Below are 20,060 nucleotides of genomic sequence, written 5' to 3' on the forward strand. Positions count from 1 at the left end.
CGTCTTATGTATTTAAATAGGGATGGTCGAATCGGCTTCTTTTCAAATAACGTTTTAAAAAAAAACATTTTTTTAAAAAACGATAACTAAAATATGAAATGCTTGCGGACGGCATCACGACAGAATACTTACACTATTTGATTTGATTGCAGTGAAGACGTAAGCCTGTGTCACCGATTACATTAAAACAAAGATTAAGACCAAATTAAGTTTTATAAACAGACTGATTAAAATTATGTAGATTTGTTAAGATGATAATAATGTTAATTAAGTGTATAAATAAGTAAAAATGTTGATATTTTTATTCCTTGTTGTATTAAGAAGAATTTGGTTGTTTTTGTTATGTTGAAAATTTGTCGTCATTGTGAGTTGATTACTTAGCTGTATATGTTGTTGATTCTTTAAAAAGAAAATGTTTATTTTTTCTTATGCTTTGTTTTATTTTTCAATTCTTTTTATCCCAGTGGATTTTAAATGTAGGTAATATTATCACGAACATTAAAATACTTTCAGTCATTGATATATTTAATTATTTTGTTAAAAATTAAACACACTTAGGCATTATATAGAGTATCACTTAAACTACATAAAATTCTCGCGACGTAACGAATCTGTTGCAATAAATATGAAAAACTATAGTCACGGTGAAACAAAATATTAAATACACAAAAAGTACTGACGCCAGAAATGTAAAGCGTTGAATCATTAGATCATTACTGTTTTTATTCGATGACTAAGTCTATAAGTTAATAAGTGTGTAAAAGGCATGTGATCGTTTTTTTGCCTTTGCATTATGCTTTTGTTACGCTTCACACTATTTCCATTGTGGTTCATAGATTATAAAGATTTACGTTTGGTATAGCATATTTATATAAGCATTTTGGTTGGCGTCCCGTATTTTTAATGTATTTTATGACTATCTGTTGGCGAGTAAAAACCTATGAGAGACAATATACTGTCGAAGCAATTTTCTTAAAAAATTAACTATTTACATAATAATAGGTATGCCTCGGATGATAAAATTAATTAATTTTATCACCAAATAGGCTTCAAAACAAAAAATAACTTTCAAACATTGCATTATAACTTATACATAAGTTATAACCGACGTAACCTTTGCTCTATAGTTCGTTTTTTTTTAGCATTAGAAAGAACTTTAAAGAAGATAAGCGATTTTGACATGTCTTTTAATTGAAAAACACTTTTTAAAAATCAATAACTATTACTTATGAAAGCAGAAGACTATAAAAGATCGTATTAGATTCATAATTGTTACATATTTACCGTAATTTATTTTTAAAATGTGTTTTTCAATTAAAAGACACATCAAGATTGTTTACCTTATTTCTAATGCAAAAAAAAACGAACTATAAGTTTAAATGTGATTTTTGTCATGTTTATATATCACCGCCATTTGTTTTTTGACGAATCAATTAAACACTATCTTCGCGATACCATTTTGACTTTGCGTTTAACATAATCAAATGCAGTACACTCATGTGAACGTCTGTCTTCGTCCTATTGTTTTACTCGCCGATAGATAAGCGCAATGTGTGTGCCAAAAGTATTAAAGTACCAGCTTTTATACTCGTATTTTAATTGTACATATTATTCAATTATCAGCTAAAAGTCCTAAAAAAAATCGATTGTTTAGAAAGCTTCATAATTTAAGTTACAAAACAAAATGTGAATATCCGTGATTTTGTTATGAACTTATGAATCTTCCTAAATGAAACCAACTCCAAGCGTTTTATGACTTAACGCTGCAAACTGCATAAAAAATAACCTAATGATTTCTTGATGAGGTTCCTGATCCCAAAGCATTTGTCTCACTCTTCCAAGTTTATAAGAGAGGGACAGATTCTTCTTGTCGAAGATAAACTTCATTTGGTTCTTACAAGATAAAAATATTTTCCTAATTTCCTTACAAGGTGTGCCAAGCTAATCAGCATATATCCCTTCCCTAGGTACCGACTTACCGATGCAGTACAACATAATGGACTTGAATAAGATTTGTTAGTATTCACACGTTTTAGCATGGCCTGTCTAACACGAACTTTCCTGTATATGCTATTTATAAAGGTGTCGTTAATCAAATGTAAATCTAATGGTGTTTAGAATAGAGTTGATATTTCGAAGCAGAAGTTTGGAACAAACAAAACTGAAGTTTAAACAAGTTTTGAAATACTTATCAACTCTAATTTCTTTGCGTGGGCTAGTTAGGGTACGACTACGGAGAAGATGCCTAATTCTCTTTTAAACACTACAAATTGACTGAAATATGTGTGAGATTACTTCGTATTGGTTGTAAAAAAAGTGTGCGAGTCAAAGAAAAGTAGCAATTACACTGAGTGGCATACACAAAAGTATTAGAACACGCTCTAATAGGCGGGTACACACGGAACGAGCCGCCTCGCGAAAAAAATTGCCGCGCGAGGCAACTCGGTCCGTGTAGACCTGCTTCGGGCGGAGCAATAGCACTCGCGGCCGCAATGCCTCGGGCGAGGCAGGTCTATACAGATCGAGCTGCCTCGCGTGGCATTTTCCTCGCGAGGCGGCTCTGTGTAGACCTGCCTAATGAAACTGCTATTTCGACGATACTGTGAGTTTAGCACGGGAACGCCGCGATAGTATCTCGCGGCCAACCCTACTCATTGTGCAACTATAATTATCTATTAAATTATATTTCAGTAACGACATTCTTTATAATAGCTCCCTGTGGTAATGAGGTACTAATCGGTATTTCTAACAAAAATATAAACGGTATGACATTATTAACACTTTTCCAAATTATAAAACGCCTGCATAACGGTAAGTATTAGTATTAACATATATCCGCTTTGCTATGTCATACTAACTATAAAACGCAATTGCAATACTATGGTCCGCTGTTATATAGGGTTCATCAGTAAATCATAGACAAATAGTAGAATGCGTAAATATCTACTTCAGTTTCAAATTTGTGGTTTTAATATTCGCCACTCTTATGCGCACCACACACGGGCTGAAAATATCAGAAATTGAACACCGGAATGTTGTCTATAGCACCTGTTTTTTTTGTATGGTGATTGAATTTTTCACAAATTAGGCACTGGCTTAAATGTGAAAATTTCGGCTCTCATTTTTTGTTTTAAAATAAACGATAAATTTCGTTAAAGTTTGTTAATATTCTATTTTTAAATCTTTACATTTCATTGCTGTCTATGTCTGGCCGATCCTTTATGACACCTGTAGTTTTGTAATTGCGTCTAAAGTAGATAGGCAATGTAGTATAACTCAAACCCGACACAAATCTAAAAGCACCTTTTTTTCCAGACGGCCGTCCCAACGAGAACTACAACGCAACCAACCTGCCCTTCGGAGACTTTTCCTATCTGACCGAAATGATGTACAACCCGGCCCTCGCCGCCTACGGATACGGAGTCACCAGCGTCGACCCCGACCGCAACGTGGACCAGGATCAGACGGTCAGTGAAACCTCACATGACCGCACCATAGACGTATCAGACTCATCCTCAGACGAAGAGGACACTTCAAGAGTGGAACCAGAAGAAAACGTACCGTCGGTCGGCGTTGAAACGCAAATCATGACCGTCGGCGACTGTCAGATCGTCAAACTCCCGCCTAATAATGAGGAGCCGAACAAGGAAGACAAGTTGGAACAGGTACAGGACAATACTATCGTTCCGGCTTCGACCCCCAGCTCGGTCACAATCACGCCGATAACTACGGTGGGAGACTGCACTATAAGACCGGTAGAGAATAACACTTAAGTGCGATAATTAAGCGATGAAAATAGGTACAGAATACCTGTTTTTGTTGCTTTTAGCGGAGAAGGATGAATGTTGACTGCAAATCAAGACACAAAGCAATTTTAACAAAATTGTTGAAGCGTCGCTTAACCTTTGGTGGTAAAAAATCGTGGGTTCAAATTTCGTAGAGAAGAAAAATTCGCTCGAAAAAAAAGGTCATGAAAAATTCTAAAGTGATGTTATGAGTTATTTCGAGACTTTGTGTGTATTAGCAATTTAGCAGTCATTATTACCCTTCTCTGTTACTCTGTACGCTTACTGTTCTGCTGTTATAAGCGGCTTATTGCGGTGGCGTCACAGTAGCCTAGCTCTTTCTTTTGCGGCCAGTAAGAGAGGGACGCCATACTCGGCTAGTGTGATTAAAGTGATGCTCGAAAGATATGGACGAAATGTAAACATTACACCTCAAAATTATAACCTCAAATTTACTTTCGTGTTAACTTTTATTGTGTCATAACTGTAGTAGGTACGTGAAGATAATCAATTTAAATTGTTATTTTAATCGATGTCAAACTGATTTAAATACAATAACTTCAAAATCAAGAACAATATGAAATAACAATGCTTGAATATGACCCAAGCATATTAATAGGAGCAGGATCATTCAAAAATAGCTTGTTTACATTTTTGTCTACTTCTTTGAACGCCATTTTACATAGAATTTTCGTCGGCAAGTCTTCCCACATCACAATATGTACGACTTAATTCCTCTGATGCCGCCGCAATGACGATTAAAAAAAAAAGAAAAATGACTGTCGTAATCTGCATTTAGATTGGTGGTGAAATCATTTATTTTCCTGAAATTATGAACCGTTGTAAGCTTTACATGATTAACCGTGATACTCAGTTAGAATCGGCCGTTTTCGTGAACAAAGTCACAATCTAGCAATGTTCTACATGACGATTATGATGGTGCCTCGGGCCCTGGGTCATACAACTTACTTAGTACTAAAGAATACTTGTATAGTCGCCATCAGATCTATCGGAGCGGCCAAGGTGCTCAAAAATGTCTGAACATGCACTTTAAAAATATATACACTTTTTTTTTTACCGTAATCTGTTGAATTAACGTACAAAAGTGTTTAGGTACATATTTTTGAATTCAATGTATTACACTACTATAGTATCCTACACCAGGCGTGTCTCACTCCGCGATTTCGTCGCTTTGCTACAGGTAGCTAAAAGTTCATCCGTTCCGGCCCCAATTTTGGGGAAAGCCATAAGCCGCGCGTGGCGCTGTCGCCACCTAGCGGCCATATATGTGCTGATCGTAACAGATGCGTTTTGTTAGAGAGTGAGTCTTCTGTTCTTACTACTAAAATTATTTATTCTGTGCCTAACATGACAATAGTCATCTGACACTGTCTTCATTAATGTGAATTATTCATCGTCATCATCATGAATTATTAGTGTCAGTTAACAATTTAGTTTCCGAAAAAAAAAACAATTTGCAAATTAAATGTAAACGTTTAAAATTTACATATATAAGGGAAGTTGTATGACTCTGGGTTAGTACTTAGCTGTTAAAAGTACATGGGACACATAGTTTTAGGATTAGTTGTAGAATAATGAGTTTATATAATAAATGCATTATTTTTCTAAATTAAATACGGCATTCACATCACAATAGAAACCGGCTCTGAAGAAGTGTTCTTAAAATTCATAAGTATTAAGATAGAAATTTAATAATAGACTGTTTACTTATTGAACTCAACTTAAAAACAACCTTACTTCATTAAGCGTAAGGTTCACATTTGAAAACAAGCGTTCAGAATGTAAGCAGTAAAAAAGTAGGTCTACCTCGATCCATGTCACTTCAGAATCTTAACAGTGTTATATACCCACCGCAATAATTATATATAAGTACCTATACATGGCTAATGATTATTCATGTAGAACATTGTACACAAGCAAAGTTATGTACAGAATATTTTGCGAATATCTACATAGAGGCAGCGTATTTACTACATATGTTATAGAAGTATATACCCAATGTTTATATACAAGATGTGCACTAATGTTGCCTTGGATGTTTTCTTTTCGATGATTCTTCCATGTATGTCAGTACTGAAAGGCTATCTTACCATTTATTGTGGTAGAATTAGTACCATTTCATTAAAAAAATCAAATCAACTTACATAATATTTAACTACAGGCCCCGTAGCCATGCCACTCGCTAACGCTCCGTAGCGATCGGAACACAACTGTCGCTGTCACACTAACATGGAAGAGTGATAGAGACACCAAGCGATTCGATGGCGAAGCGCAAGCGATTGTCACCTTGGCTAGGCCGCCAGATTATTATGATATTAAAGTTAAAGACTTCATCCTTAAATACCGAAGGGGTAGCCACGTGTCTAAGCTTATGTTATTATTTCCCAATATTTCCTGGGGCTTTAAAAGTGGATTAGCTATAGTTATTCCACATTAGCGTTTCTAGTATCTCTCTTATTTGATTAAGACTACGGCGTCTGCCTTCCCTATCCTATAACAAGCTCTGTGAATACTAGTACTGTAGAAGTAGTGTCTTAGATAAAACTTATTCTAAATATTAACTCAACAACACCACACGAACAAGTGATACGATGTTAAGTCTAACTGGGGCACTATTTGATTTGAAAAAGTTATTGGTGACATGGCAATTTAATGCTACTTTTGGATTTAATGGTCGTAACATCGCCTATTTCAACAGTAGTGATATGTTATCCAAGTCGCCGTTTGCCACTTAGTCAAGTTAAATTGGACCCCAAAACATTATTGTACGGATATTGTAATAACATATATTTCTTTAATCGTTTTGCCTGTAAAAGCAATGAGTAACGTATCGTAGTCTTTATATAATGATATATAACGCAATATAGTGTAATGACCGACATGACAGCTAGCGCCTACTGTCAAACAGTGACGGCGACATTTATTTTGGATAGAACAAATCGTACCGTAGTACCTTACTTGTGCGGACTGTGGAATCGTAAGTACGCTTTATATCTGTCAACGTGTTCGCATTTAATGTCGATGTCTTAAAAGTATTATAACTCACTACTTTGGATTTTCGATCATTATTTTCATAACTGTACAGTAGAATAGTTCCTAACATGTAATCGATGCAAAATTATAACCCTCGACTAGAGTAGATGAGTAAATTTATTTGAAATCAATTATGTTTTAGTTTTAAGATCTAATTTTTATAATCGATCAAACTATCGTAATTTTAGTACCTAATTTACAATTAGTGATATGTCGAATTGTTTAGGATCGCTCGCCGATGCATTAAGTTTACGGAAGACTGCTCTGATGTTTTCTATTAAAGTTAGTTTTCGCTTTTACAGTTGACTGATTTACTGAAATCATTTGGCCTTCAAGAGGCATTTAACATGAGTCTCAGACGGCAAGCTAAACTTATCGAGATCATTTAATATAGGGATCTGTATTTTTATAATAAACCTTAGGTAACTTTTAATTTATTGTCATCCGCAAATGTAACGTATCCCATGCCATAGTGTACTGACGTCTGAAATTCGTATTAGCTATTATAATGGCCTTATTGGCAATTTGTGTTGTCGTTAAGTTTTAAGTGTTGTACGGCCGCTGTTAGCTTGACCTTGAACGATACTGTCATGACAATGTGTCATTTACATACATTTAGGTCTAGAATGCCTGAGCTTCTAACACACTAACTTGACAATTGTCACCTGACACTGGCAATTTGCTATCAGTGACTCACTAAATACGTGTCAATTTCTTGAGTTCTGAAATAATTTCGTTTGAAGGATATTGTCATGACAATTGTCAGATAGGTATTGTATCACAGGCGGCGAGCTTCTCTGAAGCTAGTTGTGAAATCGCATTGACGCATTTATACCGCGTGTATTCAATGTTTGCGAGCACTGGCAAATGGAGATACAAAGGAATAGCAGCTTTATCGAATGTTTTATGAACAGGCCTGTGCACACCGGACGCGTGTGCGTAGACGTGCTCGTTGTAATATACAGATCCTTATGAGAGACGGCACACCGCTTGCGTGAGCTGTGCGTGCGATGCTTAAACATTTTAGCGCACGTTACGCACACGCAGCCGTCGTGCTCTGGCCTTTAACACATTCAGTGCCGAAAACCCGACTATCGGGTATTTTATGATTTCGTTCCCAAGCCGGACGACCCGATAGTCGGGATCGTGGTACTACAGCTTTATAGGACGAAATGTTTGTGGCCTGGCGCGGATGTCTTGTTTGGCCGGGTGGCAATGAATGTGTTAAGGTATCTGGCAGGTTAAGGTCAACAGTCGTATCTCTGTTTGTGCCAATGTGACATTTTTATCTCAATATCGTTTAGTTGCTAACGTATGATTATTTTTTACGTTGATTTATGTACGACTTGAAACTTATACTTATGAGAAAGCTTGCTAATGAATAGGTACATTATGTATATGTTTGAGCCCCATTCATTTATCGCATACATCTTCTTTATTGGAATGTGTGTAATTTATTCATTAGTAAGTTCGTGTTTAGTTATTATTTTTAAATGTTTAGTGTAGAAATCGAATCACAAGTGAAATCATGTTAGAGTTTATTTACGATGGCAAAATAAAATTATACATGTAACGGTTGAGGTCTCTACTTTATGATAAATATTACCCCAAATGATGCGTTGATGACCTCAAATTAATTAGTATACAAAATTAATCGATAAATCGTCGTGTGATGGACTTTGTTCGATATATCGATCGTTACTGATTAATTACTTTGATTGTGTAACACTAAAAACAAGTATACAAATATGAATAAGATTCCCAAAAACTCATAATTCACCTTTTAGACACTATTGTATGGCTCTTAGTTGAAGATATTCGAAGTGCAGTTTGCTACAGGTAGCTAAAAGTACATCCGTTCGGCCCCAATTTTGGGGAAAGCCATAAGCCGCGCGTGGCGCTGTCGCCACCTAGCGGCCATATCTGAGCTGATCGTAACAGACGCGTTTTGTTAGAGAGTGTCTTCTGTACTTAGTACTATTATTTATTCTGTGGCTAAAGTGACAAAAAATATCACAACACATTTTTATCGTTATAATTTTATAAAATTATGTTGCAGTTTAGTTGCTTGATGCTGAATGGCTGACTCTAAATATACAGTCGCCATCAGATATATCGGAGCGGGCGAGGTGCTCAAAAACATCTGAACGTGCACTCTAACGCCTTGACAATAGAGGCGTGTTCAGATATTTGTGAGCACCTCGCCCTCTCCGATATACCTATCGGATGGCGACTTTTGCAGCTAAATAAACCACCATCTAGTAGAGACCTCATATCACCCGTCCAGACATTCACGCGGATAGTTCTATTATGTTAGCTCCTAATCTACTGGGCGAAGCTATTTAGTTATACGTTGAATGATTATATTCCTGTATGTGAAATGTTTACATTTTACGTTGTGATCATGCGAGTGCAAAATTATTTTGTTTAGTAACCATAGTTGGTTCGTAACGGGCAGCAGACATAATTGTTTGGTTCTGCATAGTCCATGAGCAGTATTTTTTAGATTTAATCTTTATTATATGAACCTCTTTTTATTATTTTAACAATTATGAAATTCAATCGTTAGTTACTTTCTAACAATGAAATATTTAATAAAGAAATTACAAAATTAAGTGGAGTTTTAATTATACAACTTATATCAGTTGAAATAAATCTAAACGAATCAGTACCTAGTGTTCCGACTGTTCTAAATCATTATTAAAATTGACAGATATATTTTACGTAATCTCGTAACTGTATAGTATAGTGTATAATCGGTAACTGAAGCAACTGTGCGGATGAAACCCTCAAAATAAAGATTTATGTCAAGAGAATTACCTATGTACAAACACTTCGTTCGCATAGCTACTTCTATCGCCGACTGTACTCTTCCATTTCAGTTTAACACAAAAGCTGTCACGCTGACGCCACGTCACCGAAGTATCAAAACTGAAATTGAACTTTATACATATGCACGTAGGTCGGGTTGGTCGCGGACTGTCTAGAACACAAAATGACTAGTGTAATATTTTGCCTATATTCCTTTTAGTCTACATCGCAAACGGTCTAGAACACAAAATGACTACAATTATTTAGACCTTTATTTACCTACATTTCGTCGGTTTATCTTTACGTTAGCGATGTCGACGGAGCCCCGCTGCCGCGGGGCTCCTATTTCTGTGCGATTTGGCCTTCGGCCATTTGAAGATACCTAACGAACCTAACCTACCTATATGTGGTCATTTTGTGTTTTAGACCGTTTGCGATGTAGACTAAAAGAGATATAGGCAAAATATTACACTAGTCATTTTGTGTTCTAGACAGTCCGAGATCAAAGCCGTAGGTCTATGTTGCTCTGTGATATGTGACCGATTAATCGGTCTTTGGCATTGAACCTACGTTGCGGATATATCGGTCATTGGCGTCCAAAAGGTTAAAATAGACGATAACAAATAAAAATCAAACTTCCTTACCACAGTATATTTATTTCATATAAATATAGATTTTTTTGGATAACCACACTTTGTATTAGAAGTACAACTATACTAATTATTATTATACGTAACATGCATCTAAGTGCCCGGAGGGGGGGGCGGGCCGTTCATCCACTGCGGGTGGTTCCCGCAGAAGTTGGCTCCGAATATGGGCACCGCGGGGCGGAATGGGGGCATCATCGGGGGCATGGGGGGCATCCGAGGCGAACCCCCAAACTGGAAAGCGTTAGGCATGAACGGAGGGGGGGTGGCGGGGTTAAACGGGGGCGGGTAGGGAGGGGCGAAGGGGGGGAGGAAGTCGGTGGGGGGCGCGCGGTTGGTGGGCCAGGGGCGCGCGGCGCGGGGGTGGGGGAGGGGACGCCGCGAGGCGGAGAAGGGGTTGCGGCCGCGGGACGGGCCGCTGCCGAAGCGGCTGCTGGATTCTGACGGTCTTTGGTTCCTGAAAAAGACAGATAAGCATGAGAAACAATATTTTCACCTCAGCAGCTCGAACAAGGGTACTTTGCTACTTAAAAACAGTGAGCAAATGCGATTTTGCTCACTGTTTTTAAGTAACAAAGTACTCTTGTTCGATCTGCTGAGGTGAAAATTTAATTGTTGGTATATCTTAAGAAAACATGAGTGAATAGAGGTAAGTGATGAAGAAGGAATACATTTTTCGGGTTCTCTAATATGTTCTCACTGCTGAGGTGAAAAATGTTGTGATCAAAGTTATTTACATCTCGTGCGCTTTTGAGTCCCTTACTACGCTCAAGATTCTATAGAATCTTTCGCTTGCACGGGACTCAAAATAAGCACTCGAAGAAATATCAAACTTTGATCACTTGTTGTACAAATAACTATTTTGGATAACCGAAACGGCTAGTAGCGAGATATAACATTAACAATACATTTTCCTTTTCCGGGATAAAGTTTGTTGCTCGATTTCTTGGTACGGGCCGATTTGAAGATACTTTTTCTGCTTCACAGTTATCATCACGTCAAGATCTTTGGATGGTATCCTATAGAAATCGAGGGAACAATTCAAACATGGCGCATCTACGAGTATATTGATTTTTGTAACTCATGCATCTGATCCGGTTCGGAAGGCATCATTTTAGAGGGTTTTTTTTTATAATTATTATTAATCATTTGAACGAGGCCTATGTGAACCTTGTCGGAATGCACGAAGGTTGATATTGGGCTGCAGCTGCGCGCGTCAGTTGACGTCTTTGGCGGTCAAAGGATCATTGACGTATATATATCTCAGGACTGGCCTTACGGGCAATAAGAATGGGGCATGAACGGAGCCAGTACAGCAGTGTGACACCGCTACAACGCGATTGGTTGATGAGTTCGCATCACGCGCGCGCTTGGTCGCAACTAGTTGCGTTAGACTGCACGATTGGCTCGAATTCGTGAGTGACACCGCTGAACTAGTACCATTTTTAGGGTTCCGTACCCAAAGGGTAAAAACGGGACCCTATTACTAAGACTCCGCTGTCCGTCCGTCCGTCTGTCACCAGGCTGTATCTCACGAACCGTGATAGCTAGACAGTTGAAATTTTCACAGATGATGCATTTCTGTTGCCGCTATAACAACAAATACTAAAAACAGAATAAAATAAAGATTTAAGTGGGGCTCCCATACAACAAACGTGATTTTTGACCGAAGTTAAGCTACGTCGGGCGGGGTCAGTACTTGGATGGGTGACCGTATTTTTGCTTGTTTTTTCATTGCTTGTTTTGCTCTATTTTTTGTTGATGGTGCGGAACCCTCCGTGCGCGAGTCCGACTCGCACTTGGCCGGTTTTTAGTGCACTTAAGGCCAGTCCTGAGATATAAGACAATGGTTAAGATTCTTAAGGCCCACTAGCACCGTTCCACTAGCCCAGGGTTAACCGGTTAAACCTGAAGTTACCATGGTTACCAGTACAATTTGACACTGGGTTGACGGTTTAACCTCTTAACCCCGGGTTAGTGGGATGGTGCAATTGGCCCTAAGAGTATTAATATGTCAAGGCACCTGGGTTTGCGCTTAGACGTCTCGCCATCAGATTCCTCTGGCTTCTGTTTCTGTTCCTTGCCGGCTTTCTTAGCTCTCCTCTCTTCCTCATCGTCGGAATACTCCACTTGGTGCGATGGAGGCTCCACGTCGTTTAGCCAGGACGCGTCCGAGCCTTTTACTCTAAGAAATATATATTGTATTAATATTCATACTGAATACTACATTACAATCGCATTACTATACTAAAGACCAAATTAAAACAAACTCGTCACTTCTTGTCGCTTTCCGTCATACTCATACTCGTTTATTCATAAAGCCAATTTACATGTCAAATAAATTATACACTTACACTTAAACTTAAAATTATATATACAATCAATCGAAAATTAAAACAAAGCTTATTTACATGTCGAATTAAAATTGGAAAACGTTTAAAATTAAAATTGAGGTAGGCTAAAGTGCTCGATCGACGAATCACAAAAACGTAACGAGATTCCTATTGGCTAATGATGAAATTCCAAAGCACTTAAGCTTTGGTTTCCTTCGATAGCGGTGCCGTCACATAAGATCGGTTTTCCTAGGATAGCGGTGCCGTCATATAGCGGCCGTCTCCATACTAAATAATACGGCTAAATATGGATGTCGTAGTATTTGTATGGAGACGGCCGCTATATGACGGCACCGCTTTCGGAGGAAACCAAAGCTATAGCGGCCGTCTCCATACAAATACGACGACATCCATATTTAGCCGTATTATTTAGTATGGAGACGGCCGCTATATGACGGCACCGCTATCCTAGGAAAACCGATCTTTACGTCGCCGCTGAGACGTTCCTGTGCCGACCTGTTCCACATCCGCATTAAGCTCCGCATCGATTTTATGCGGATGTGGATACGGATGTAAAAAATAATGCCGAAGTTCCGCGGTTGCGGATGCGAATTTCGCAACATCCATCGCGAATGATCAATCTCCCAAACAAAATTTGGATGTCGCACCTTCTACTCTCAAAGTTGGGTTACCGGAATATAGTCGCAGAATAAGTCCCTAATAGTATTATCATACAGAACGGCCACGCACCGCCCCGACTCGAATTACCTCGCCCCGCGACATGAATCTGGCGGACTTCTGGTGTACTCTCAGTAAAGCGACTTACCCACACATACACAATGACGCGTGTACAGACGTGCCGTGCACACATATAAACGCGAATGATTTTTGATGTATGGCGTGTCCGCCCTGTGGTATAGTTGTCAGTCTGTACCTTTACTTATTATTTCGAGTTACCTGTCCGGAAGAATATTGATCTTAATCCTTACTCAAAGGTAAATAGATCATGCAAATGCTTCATAGGCAGGGTCACTACGGACGTAATTAAGTGCCACTCTTTGTAGATACTTTTCATCCAAAAAGTTTCTTAGCTTCGAAACCCTTTTGACTTAGGGCTCATTTAGACGGCGCGCGAACTCGTTAACGATTTCAGTTACATTGCGGACCATTGAGGTTACATCAATTCAGCCGACCGATCAAATGACGCAATGTAATGAAACTCGCATGCGAGTTCTCGCACCGTCTAAATGAGCTATTATACTCACTTCATAAGCTCCGTGAGGAACACATAGCTGGTGTGCTGGCTGGCGGGTGCGATGAACACGTCCGCGCCGGCCTGCACGCCGCGCTCGCGCACGTGCTCCTGCGAGTTGAAGCGCACGCAGTAGTGGGGTTCTGTTACCTGTCAAAAGAAATATAGAAGAATTAGTTTGAGTAACAAAATTCGGTAATAGGGATGATGACACATGTTGAATTTTATAACAGAATCTAGTAAAATAGATAGCAAACGAGCAATTTATCACAATAATGTGGATATTAAAATAAAATATTGAAAAATTACAATAATACAGGACCAGAAAGTTTCAAAATTTAAGTTTTTTTTTAACTTCCAAAAACGATAAAAGTATATATATATTCCTTACATTTCATCCAAAAAAATATTATATAGCAACTATATATTTCTTGTTTGGTCCATACTACAAGATGGGCTCCCAGAGACCTTGACGTCACGTTCCCTTGCCGTTTTGTTTAGGGCGTTTCGCGAGTGAAGTGCGACTGTCGGCCTTTGACTACAATTTCTGACTTTTGTGTTACTTTAATGCAATGGGTCCCATATAGACATTTGATCCTAAAAACAAACCCGATCGATTAATACCATAAATGAAAATTAGTCATGTAGCCTATTATAAGGATTTGGCTATTGCACCATTAGATAAAGCATCATTATCGGTAAAATTTCGTGGCTGGTCTGGATTTTATGCCAGATTCGATCGTCTTTCGTTTATGTGGAACAAGATTAACCGGTAAAATTAAAAATATCAAAGGTCTGAGTTTAACAGGTAGGTTTAATCGTTATTTGTTTAATTATAATTCCTCGAAAACCATAAAATTTTGTTCCCTAATGTCAAAATCGATGTTGCTGCCAGGATTTTTCTCCTAGTAACGCAGTCAGCAGTAATATCGCGCTGCAATATTGATGCAGTAATGCTGGTGCAGTCTCAATCCGAATGCTACCTTAACGCGATAACCTGGCGTGTCCAAGGGCAGCCTGTATCTGGGAGGATTTCGCAGAACGACAAAAACAAGGTCAGTCACATTCGCTGATTTCCGAGTATCGATTTGCCTAATTTATATTCTTGGTCGATTGATTCTTCAGGCCAGTGGTTCTTAACCGGTGGTCCCAAGTTATACACAAAACATACATTTGGTGGTTTTAGTAACTAAACAAAAAGTGTGACAGCGAATCACGAATCGGCCGAACGCGCCCGAACAAAACATGTTACCAAGGCAATAACTTGAAAATTCAATGTGTTTCTCTTTTCCCAGTGTTCCTAGCACAATTGACGTTATATAGTGTTATCAAGCTTGATTTTACTTAATTGGTGGCATGGAATTAAGAAGACCTACTAATCAGTTTTGAACGAAGTACCTGTGACATTATATATATATTTATTATTTTTAACCATATTGCGATAATACTCGTAATAGTAATACTTTATTTTTATTCAACTGGTTAAAGAGTACTGTTCATACAACCGATCATAAAATTACACTGCGTATAAACTTTATGACCTTCATATATTTTTTCAATAGCCCTCCCTCGCCTGCTCCGACATAATTTCAAAGGAAAATACAAACAAGTCAATAAAAGGCCTTTTGTACCAAGGTCACGGGCTGAGGCAGACATCGCATGCTAAAACTGTTTGCTCCATAAATAAATTAAACGGCGGTTACCCACGAGCGTATCTTATTTACGAAAAAACATACAGACCAGCGGGCTCAGCACGGTTCCATTTTTGTCGACTATCACTATGCCCGTCACTTTCGCACTTACATACTTGTTAGAACGTGACAGGCATGGTGATAAACGATAAAAATGCGACCGTGCTACTAGGGCTGCAATAATATGTTACTCTTCGAAGGCCACAAAACTATGTGACACGCTCTTATGACTCTAAAAATAAGATCGCGTCAGATATTTTTGCGGTCTTGGAAGAGTAACATATTATTGCAGGTGACTGTACAGCAATACATTACGATAAATTAAAAAATTAAAAATATAATAAAATCCTTTAAATCATCATTGAGTTAGCAGAATAACACAAAATTGAAATCATATGTGGCTTTTTATCAGAGAAGAGTTCTTATTATTTCCAGCAGAAAAGGGTCCTTATGCAGGTTTTTAACCCCTTTCTGATGGAAAAGTCCATATGCAAATGTAGCATAAGGACCCTTTTCTCATGGAAAGTCACATATGTTTATGGAATAAAGGCAAAACTATTGATTCGCCTCTCGGTCCCTGCAGTGGGGTAATCTTAGGTAGCTCAGTTGGTAGCGCGATGGGCCGGTACCCCAGAATGGCGAGAGTAGAGCACTCACCGGTCCGAAGACGTCGAAGACCTTGCCGAGGGCTTTAGCGCCGTTATCCAGGAATAAAACACTGTCCAGGTCCACCGCAGGGGTCTCAGGAAACGCCCGCACTATAACTGAACAAACAAACACATTCCTTAAGCTAAAGTAAGCAACATCTAAAATAAAAGCGTTGGTGGCCTAGCGGTAAGAGCGTTTCAATCCGGAGGTCGCGGGTTCAAACCCCGGCTCGTACCAGTGAATGAGTTTTTCGGAACTTATCTACGAAATATCATTTGATATTCACCAGTTGCTTTTCGATGAAGGAAAACATCGTGAGGAAACCGAATTAATCCCAATAAGAACTAGTTTCCCCTCTGGGTTGGAAGGTCAGATGGCAGTTGCTTTCGTAAAAAACACATAAGGTAAACTCCATGGGGTAACAAGATATCACTCATATCTTAATCTGACACGTTCGAGTAACTACAAAAATCCCCTCTTGGGCTCCCCTACCATAAATATGAATTGTCCTATATATCAGTCGCTCGTGTCCTCATTTCATATTTGTATAAATGATGAGACGATAAGTACTTAGGTTGTGTGTCAATTTAGATGGCATGCGACAGGCTTATTTAAGTCAAGGTCGTCAAATCTGTGGCGCTCCGAGATTCCGAGAAAATCAAACGCGTGACAACGGATTAAAGTCGCATCAGCGAGACCCTGTTCTTTCAATGTGTATTCCTAAGGTAATAACTATCACGGAGCTAAGCCTCGGACGGACAGACAGACGGACATGACGCAACTTAAGGGTTCCTAGTTGACTACGGAACCCTAATAAAAAGGGTTGGCTCCCGCGCGCGCCTCCTTAAGTACGAGGCCATGGGCAAGGGGCCGTTTCGCTCAGGTTATCTACGCCACTGTCTAGAGCCGGCAGGCAGATGGACAAAATACCTACAGAATACATGGAAATATCGTTATCTCCCTCTCTATTGCACTTGCTTATTGGAGAGAGGCAAGCAACAACAACAAGGTTCAGTTTGAAAGTGAAACTCACCTAGCTAATCTTAAGTCGGAGATTATTCGACTTATTTTGTTCCATAACGAGGAGCTTCAACGGGAGCACGCGGATGGACACAGACGAAACATGTCGAACAATCTTCTACTTCAAATACATAGTGACCCATTCTAGGGTCATTGCGCTATTTTTCGCCCATGCTCTTCTAGTTGTCGTCCACTTGAGGGATTAGCTAATAATTTTTAATTTGCTACTTGCGAAATACCATTTTTATGTAGATAGATATATTGTTTAGACATTAAGGATTGCAAGAATTTCAAATTTGTGCAGCAATGCAGGTTTATATTAAAATATCGTCCAGTGGACGAAAACTAGTACAATGACCCTATTTAATATGCATGTGTCTCACGGAACATTTAGTATTAAAACTTACCTAATCTATCTACAATGCTTGCTACGGTGCCGATCTTGGTCATCTCCTGAGCCGGCAGGCTGATGGCCAGATCTTCAATTGGCGGCAGGTCGTCTAGCCCGAGCTCGCCCTGCACGCGCGGAGGCTCTGCTTTCTCCGCACGAGGCGTTTCTGTCTCATCACTGGTACAAGACAAGAAATAGAAGTATAATGCAACAAATTACTGATTCTTCTGTGATGAAAACAATCAGAATTTGTATTGTGTGCATAGATTTTGACATGAAATAGTTACACAACTTTATGCAACACATGATTTGCTAGTTGTTGCACAATATTACAGTAATTACAGATATTAATAAGTTTCTATCAACTATTCAATTAAAATGGGATTTCCCGGACACATTATGTAAATATAACTTGCTCTCAATCTTAATATCATTATTAATTTGATCTTATTGAGTTTTTAAGTAGAAGTCTAGGAAAATAGTTCAATACTTATGTCAAAATTGTTGTAGCACTTTGATACCAAAACAAACTGACATAGATAGTAAAAGTTGTTTGAAAACCCCCAAATGGGCTAAGACAATGTTTGAAAACCCCCAAAGTAAAAAAAAAGCGGCCAAGTGCGAGTCGGACTCGCCCATGAAGGGTTCCGTATTTAGGCGATTTATGACGTATTAAAAAAAAACTACTTGCTAGATCTCGTTCAAACCAATTTTCGGTGGAAGTTTACATGGTAATGTACATCATATATTTTTTTTAGTTTTATCATTCTCTTATTTTAGAAGTTAGGGGGGGGGGACACACATTTTACCACTTTGGAAGTGTCTCTCGCGCAAACTATTCAGTTTAGAAAAAAATTATATTAGAAACCTCAATATCATTTTTGAAGACCTATCCATAGATACCCCACACATATGGGTTTGATGAAAAAAAAAATTTTGAATTTCAGTTCGAAGTATGGGGAACCCCAAAAATTTATTGTTTTTTTTTCTATTTTTGTGTGAAAATCTTAATGCGGTTCACAGAATACATCTACTTACCAAGTTTCAACAGTATAGTTCTTATAGTTTCGGAGAAAAGTGGCTGTGACATACGGACGGACAGACAGACGGACAGACAGACAGACATGACGAATCTATAAGGGTTCCGTTTTTTGCCATTTGGCTACGGAACCCTAAAAAGGGCTAAGGCAAAGGTTGAGAGGATGGTGTGATGGTGAAAAGTGACCGTTACATCAATTGCAACATCCGTTAACAATACCCTAGTATCCTGCTGATTTGTGGAGGATATAAGCACTTTAGATTAGCCACAAGAACCGCTGTTCAAAGAATTGACCCTAAGTTATTACATTTCTCTACGATAGAAGACTTCATAAGTTACACATGTTATTGTGGAATACATATTGTAAATATCATTACCATAGCGGTAAGAATACACACGCAACAATGAATATTTATGGTAACAATTTAAGAAAATTGTAAGCATGCTTAAAAACTCATGGTAAACATTAAGTCAAGGTCACTTTTTTTCTTTAAATGGCCTCTTTAATAGCTACAGTATGTTAAAAGCACTCTCATGCTTCACCATGACCTAGCCATAACATACACATGACCTTTTGATCTAACAAGTCTTGCATATCTTAAAACCTTCCATTTTTAATAGGTTATGAACACTGACCAATGAGCTGTTAACATGCTTATTTATGTTTACATACCATTATCTTCTCACAATAAAACAACTGATTAAAGAGAATACCGATTACTGCGTAATTATCACTTATTCAAGCCTACCTGCTCGACAACTCTTCAAGGATATCCTTCACAGAGTCCACATCACTGTCGCTCGAATCGCTAGACGAATCTGAATCAGAATCACTGTCCTCACGGTATTCCGTCACCTCATACTCCACTACACCACTCTCCGAACTGTCTATGATCATGTGCCTGGACTTCTCCACCTCCTCGCGTGCTGAAGGCCGCGACAACGGACCATGAGCGCAAGCATTTATAATATTATTTTTCAACACCATTTCACTTAGTTCTGCGGCATCTGAATCGTTCGTGTTATTAGACCGAGTCTCTGTATCGTCGGAGTCGGAATCCGAGGTGCCGTATTCGGCTATTAAACTTAACGACACATTTTTATTATTGCTTTCATTGAGATTTTCCATTGTGACGACTGGTGCGTGAATCCGCGTGCACCAAATAAAACGTTCTACCTAGTCTAAATTATATTTAACACACAGTTTCAAACTCTTGTAACAGGAACTGCTATTAACTAATTCTATATCAAATATTTCTCAAGAGAAACTAAAAAAAATATTCTACAGAAAAACAGGAAAATGCACGAAAATGGTGTTTAGCGAAGTGACAATTCACGTTTTTAAAAAGTCAAGGTAGCCATGTTGCCATGTGTAAAATAATAAAAGCT

The 20,060-nt window shown here is 38.5% G+C and overlaps 2 protein-coding genes across 2 annotated transcripts in view; one reads left to right on the forward strand and one right to left on the reverse strand.

The window, feature by feature from the left end:
- The window catches only part of LOC134654232 (uncharacterized), a 42,678-nt gene extending 38,798 nt beyond the window's left edge, over window positions 1-3,880 (forward strand). Inside the window, exons 13-14 of the mRNA XM_063509702.1 lie at window positions 1,968-2,015; window positions 3,316-3,880. Coding sequence (XP_063365772.1) covers window positions 1,968-2,015; window positions 3,316-3,773 — 506 coding nt within the window. The 3' untranslated portion in view covers window positions 3,774-3,880. The remainder of the gene's footprint in view (window positions 1-1,967; window positions 2,016-3,315) is intronic.
- Window positions 3,881-10,286: 6,406 nt separating this feature from the next.
- Window positions 10,287-20,014, reverse strand: LOC134654162 (H/ACA ribonucleoprotein complex non-core subunit NAF1). Its single transcript, XM_063509608.1, has 6 exons — window positions 19,421-20,014; window positions 17,649-17,809; window positions 16,231-16,337; window positions 13,896-14,032; window positions 12,321-12,482; window positions 10,287-10,754 (listed from the first exon to the last, which is right to left on the reverse strand). Exons 1-6 carry the CDS (start codon window positions 19,798-19,800, stop codon window positions 10,394-10,396), a joined length of 1,308 nt encoding a protein of 435 aa, XP_063365678.1. The 5' UTR covers window positions 19,801-20,014; the 3' UTR covers window positions 10,287-10,393.
- Between the last annotated feature and the right edge of the window lie 46 nt (window positions 20,015-20,060).

The sequence above is a fragment of the Cydia amplana genome, chromosome 14, assembly GCF_948474715.1.
Source record: "Cydia amplana chromosome 14, ilCydAmpl1.1, whole genome shotgun sequence".
Taxonomy (NCBI): domain Eukaryota; kingdom Metazoa; phylum Arthropoda; class Insecta; order Lepidoptera; family Tortricidae; genus Cydia; species Cydia amplana.

What these genes read in the sequence shown, in the direction of transcription:
- LOC134654162 (XM_063509608.1), bottom strand. Translation starts at nt 19,800, where the DNA reads ATGGAAAATCTCAATGAAAGCAATAATAAAAATGTGTCGTTAAGTTTA. An exon ending in CTTGAAGAGTTGTCGAGCAG is followed by an intron (nt 17,810 to 19,420) that starts GTAGGCTTGAAT and finishes GTCTTGTACCAG; the next exon opens with TGATGAGACAGAAACGCCTC. An exon ending in AAGCATTGTAGATAGATTAG is followed by an intron (nt 16,338 to 17,648) that starts GTAAGTTTTAAT and finishes TTGTTTGTTCAG; the next exon opens with TTATAGTGCGGGCGTTTCCT.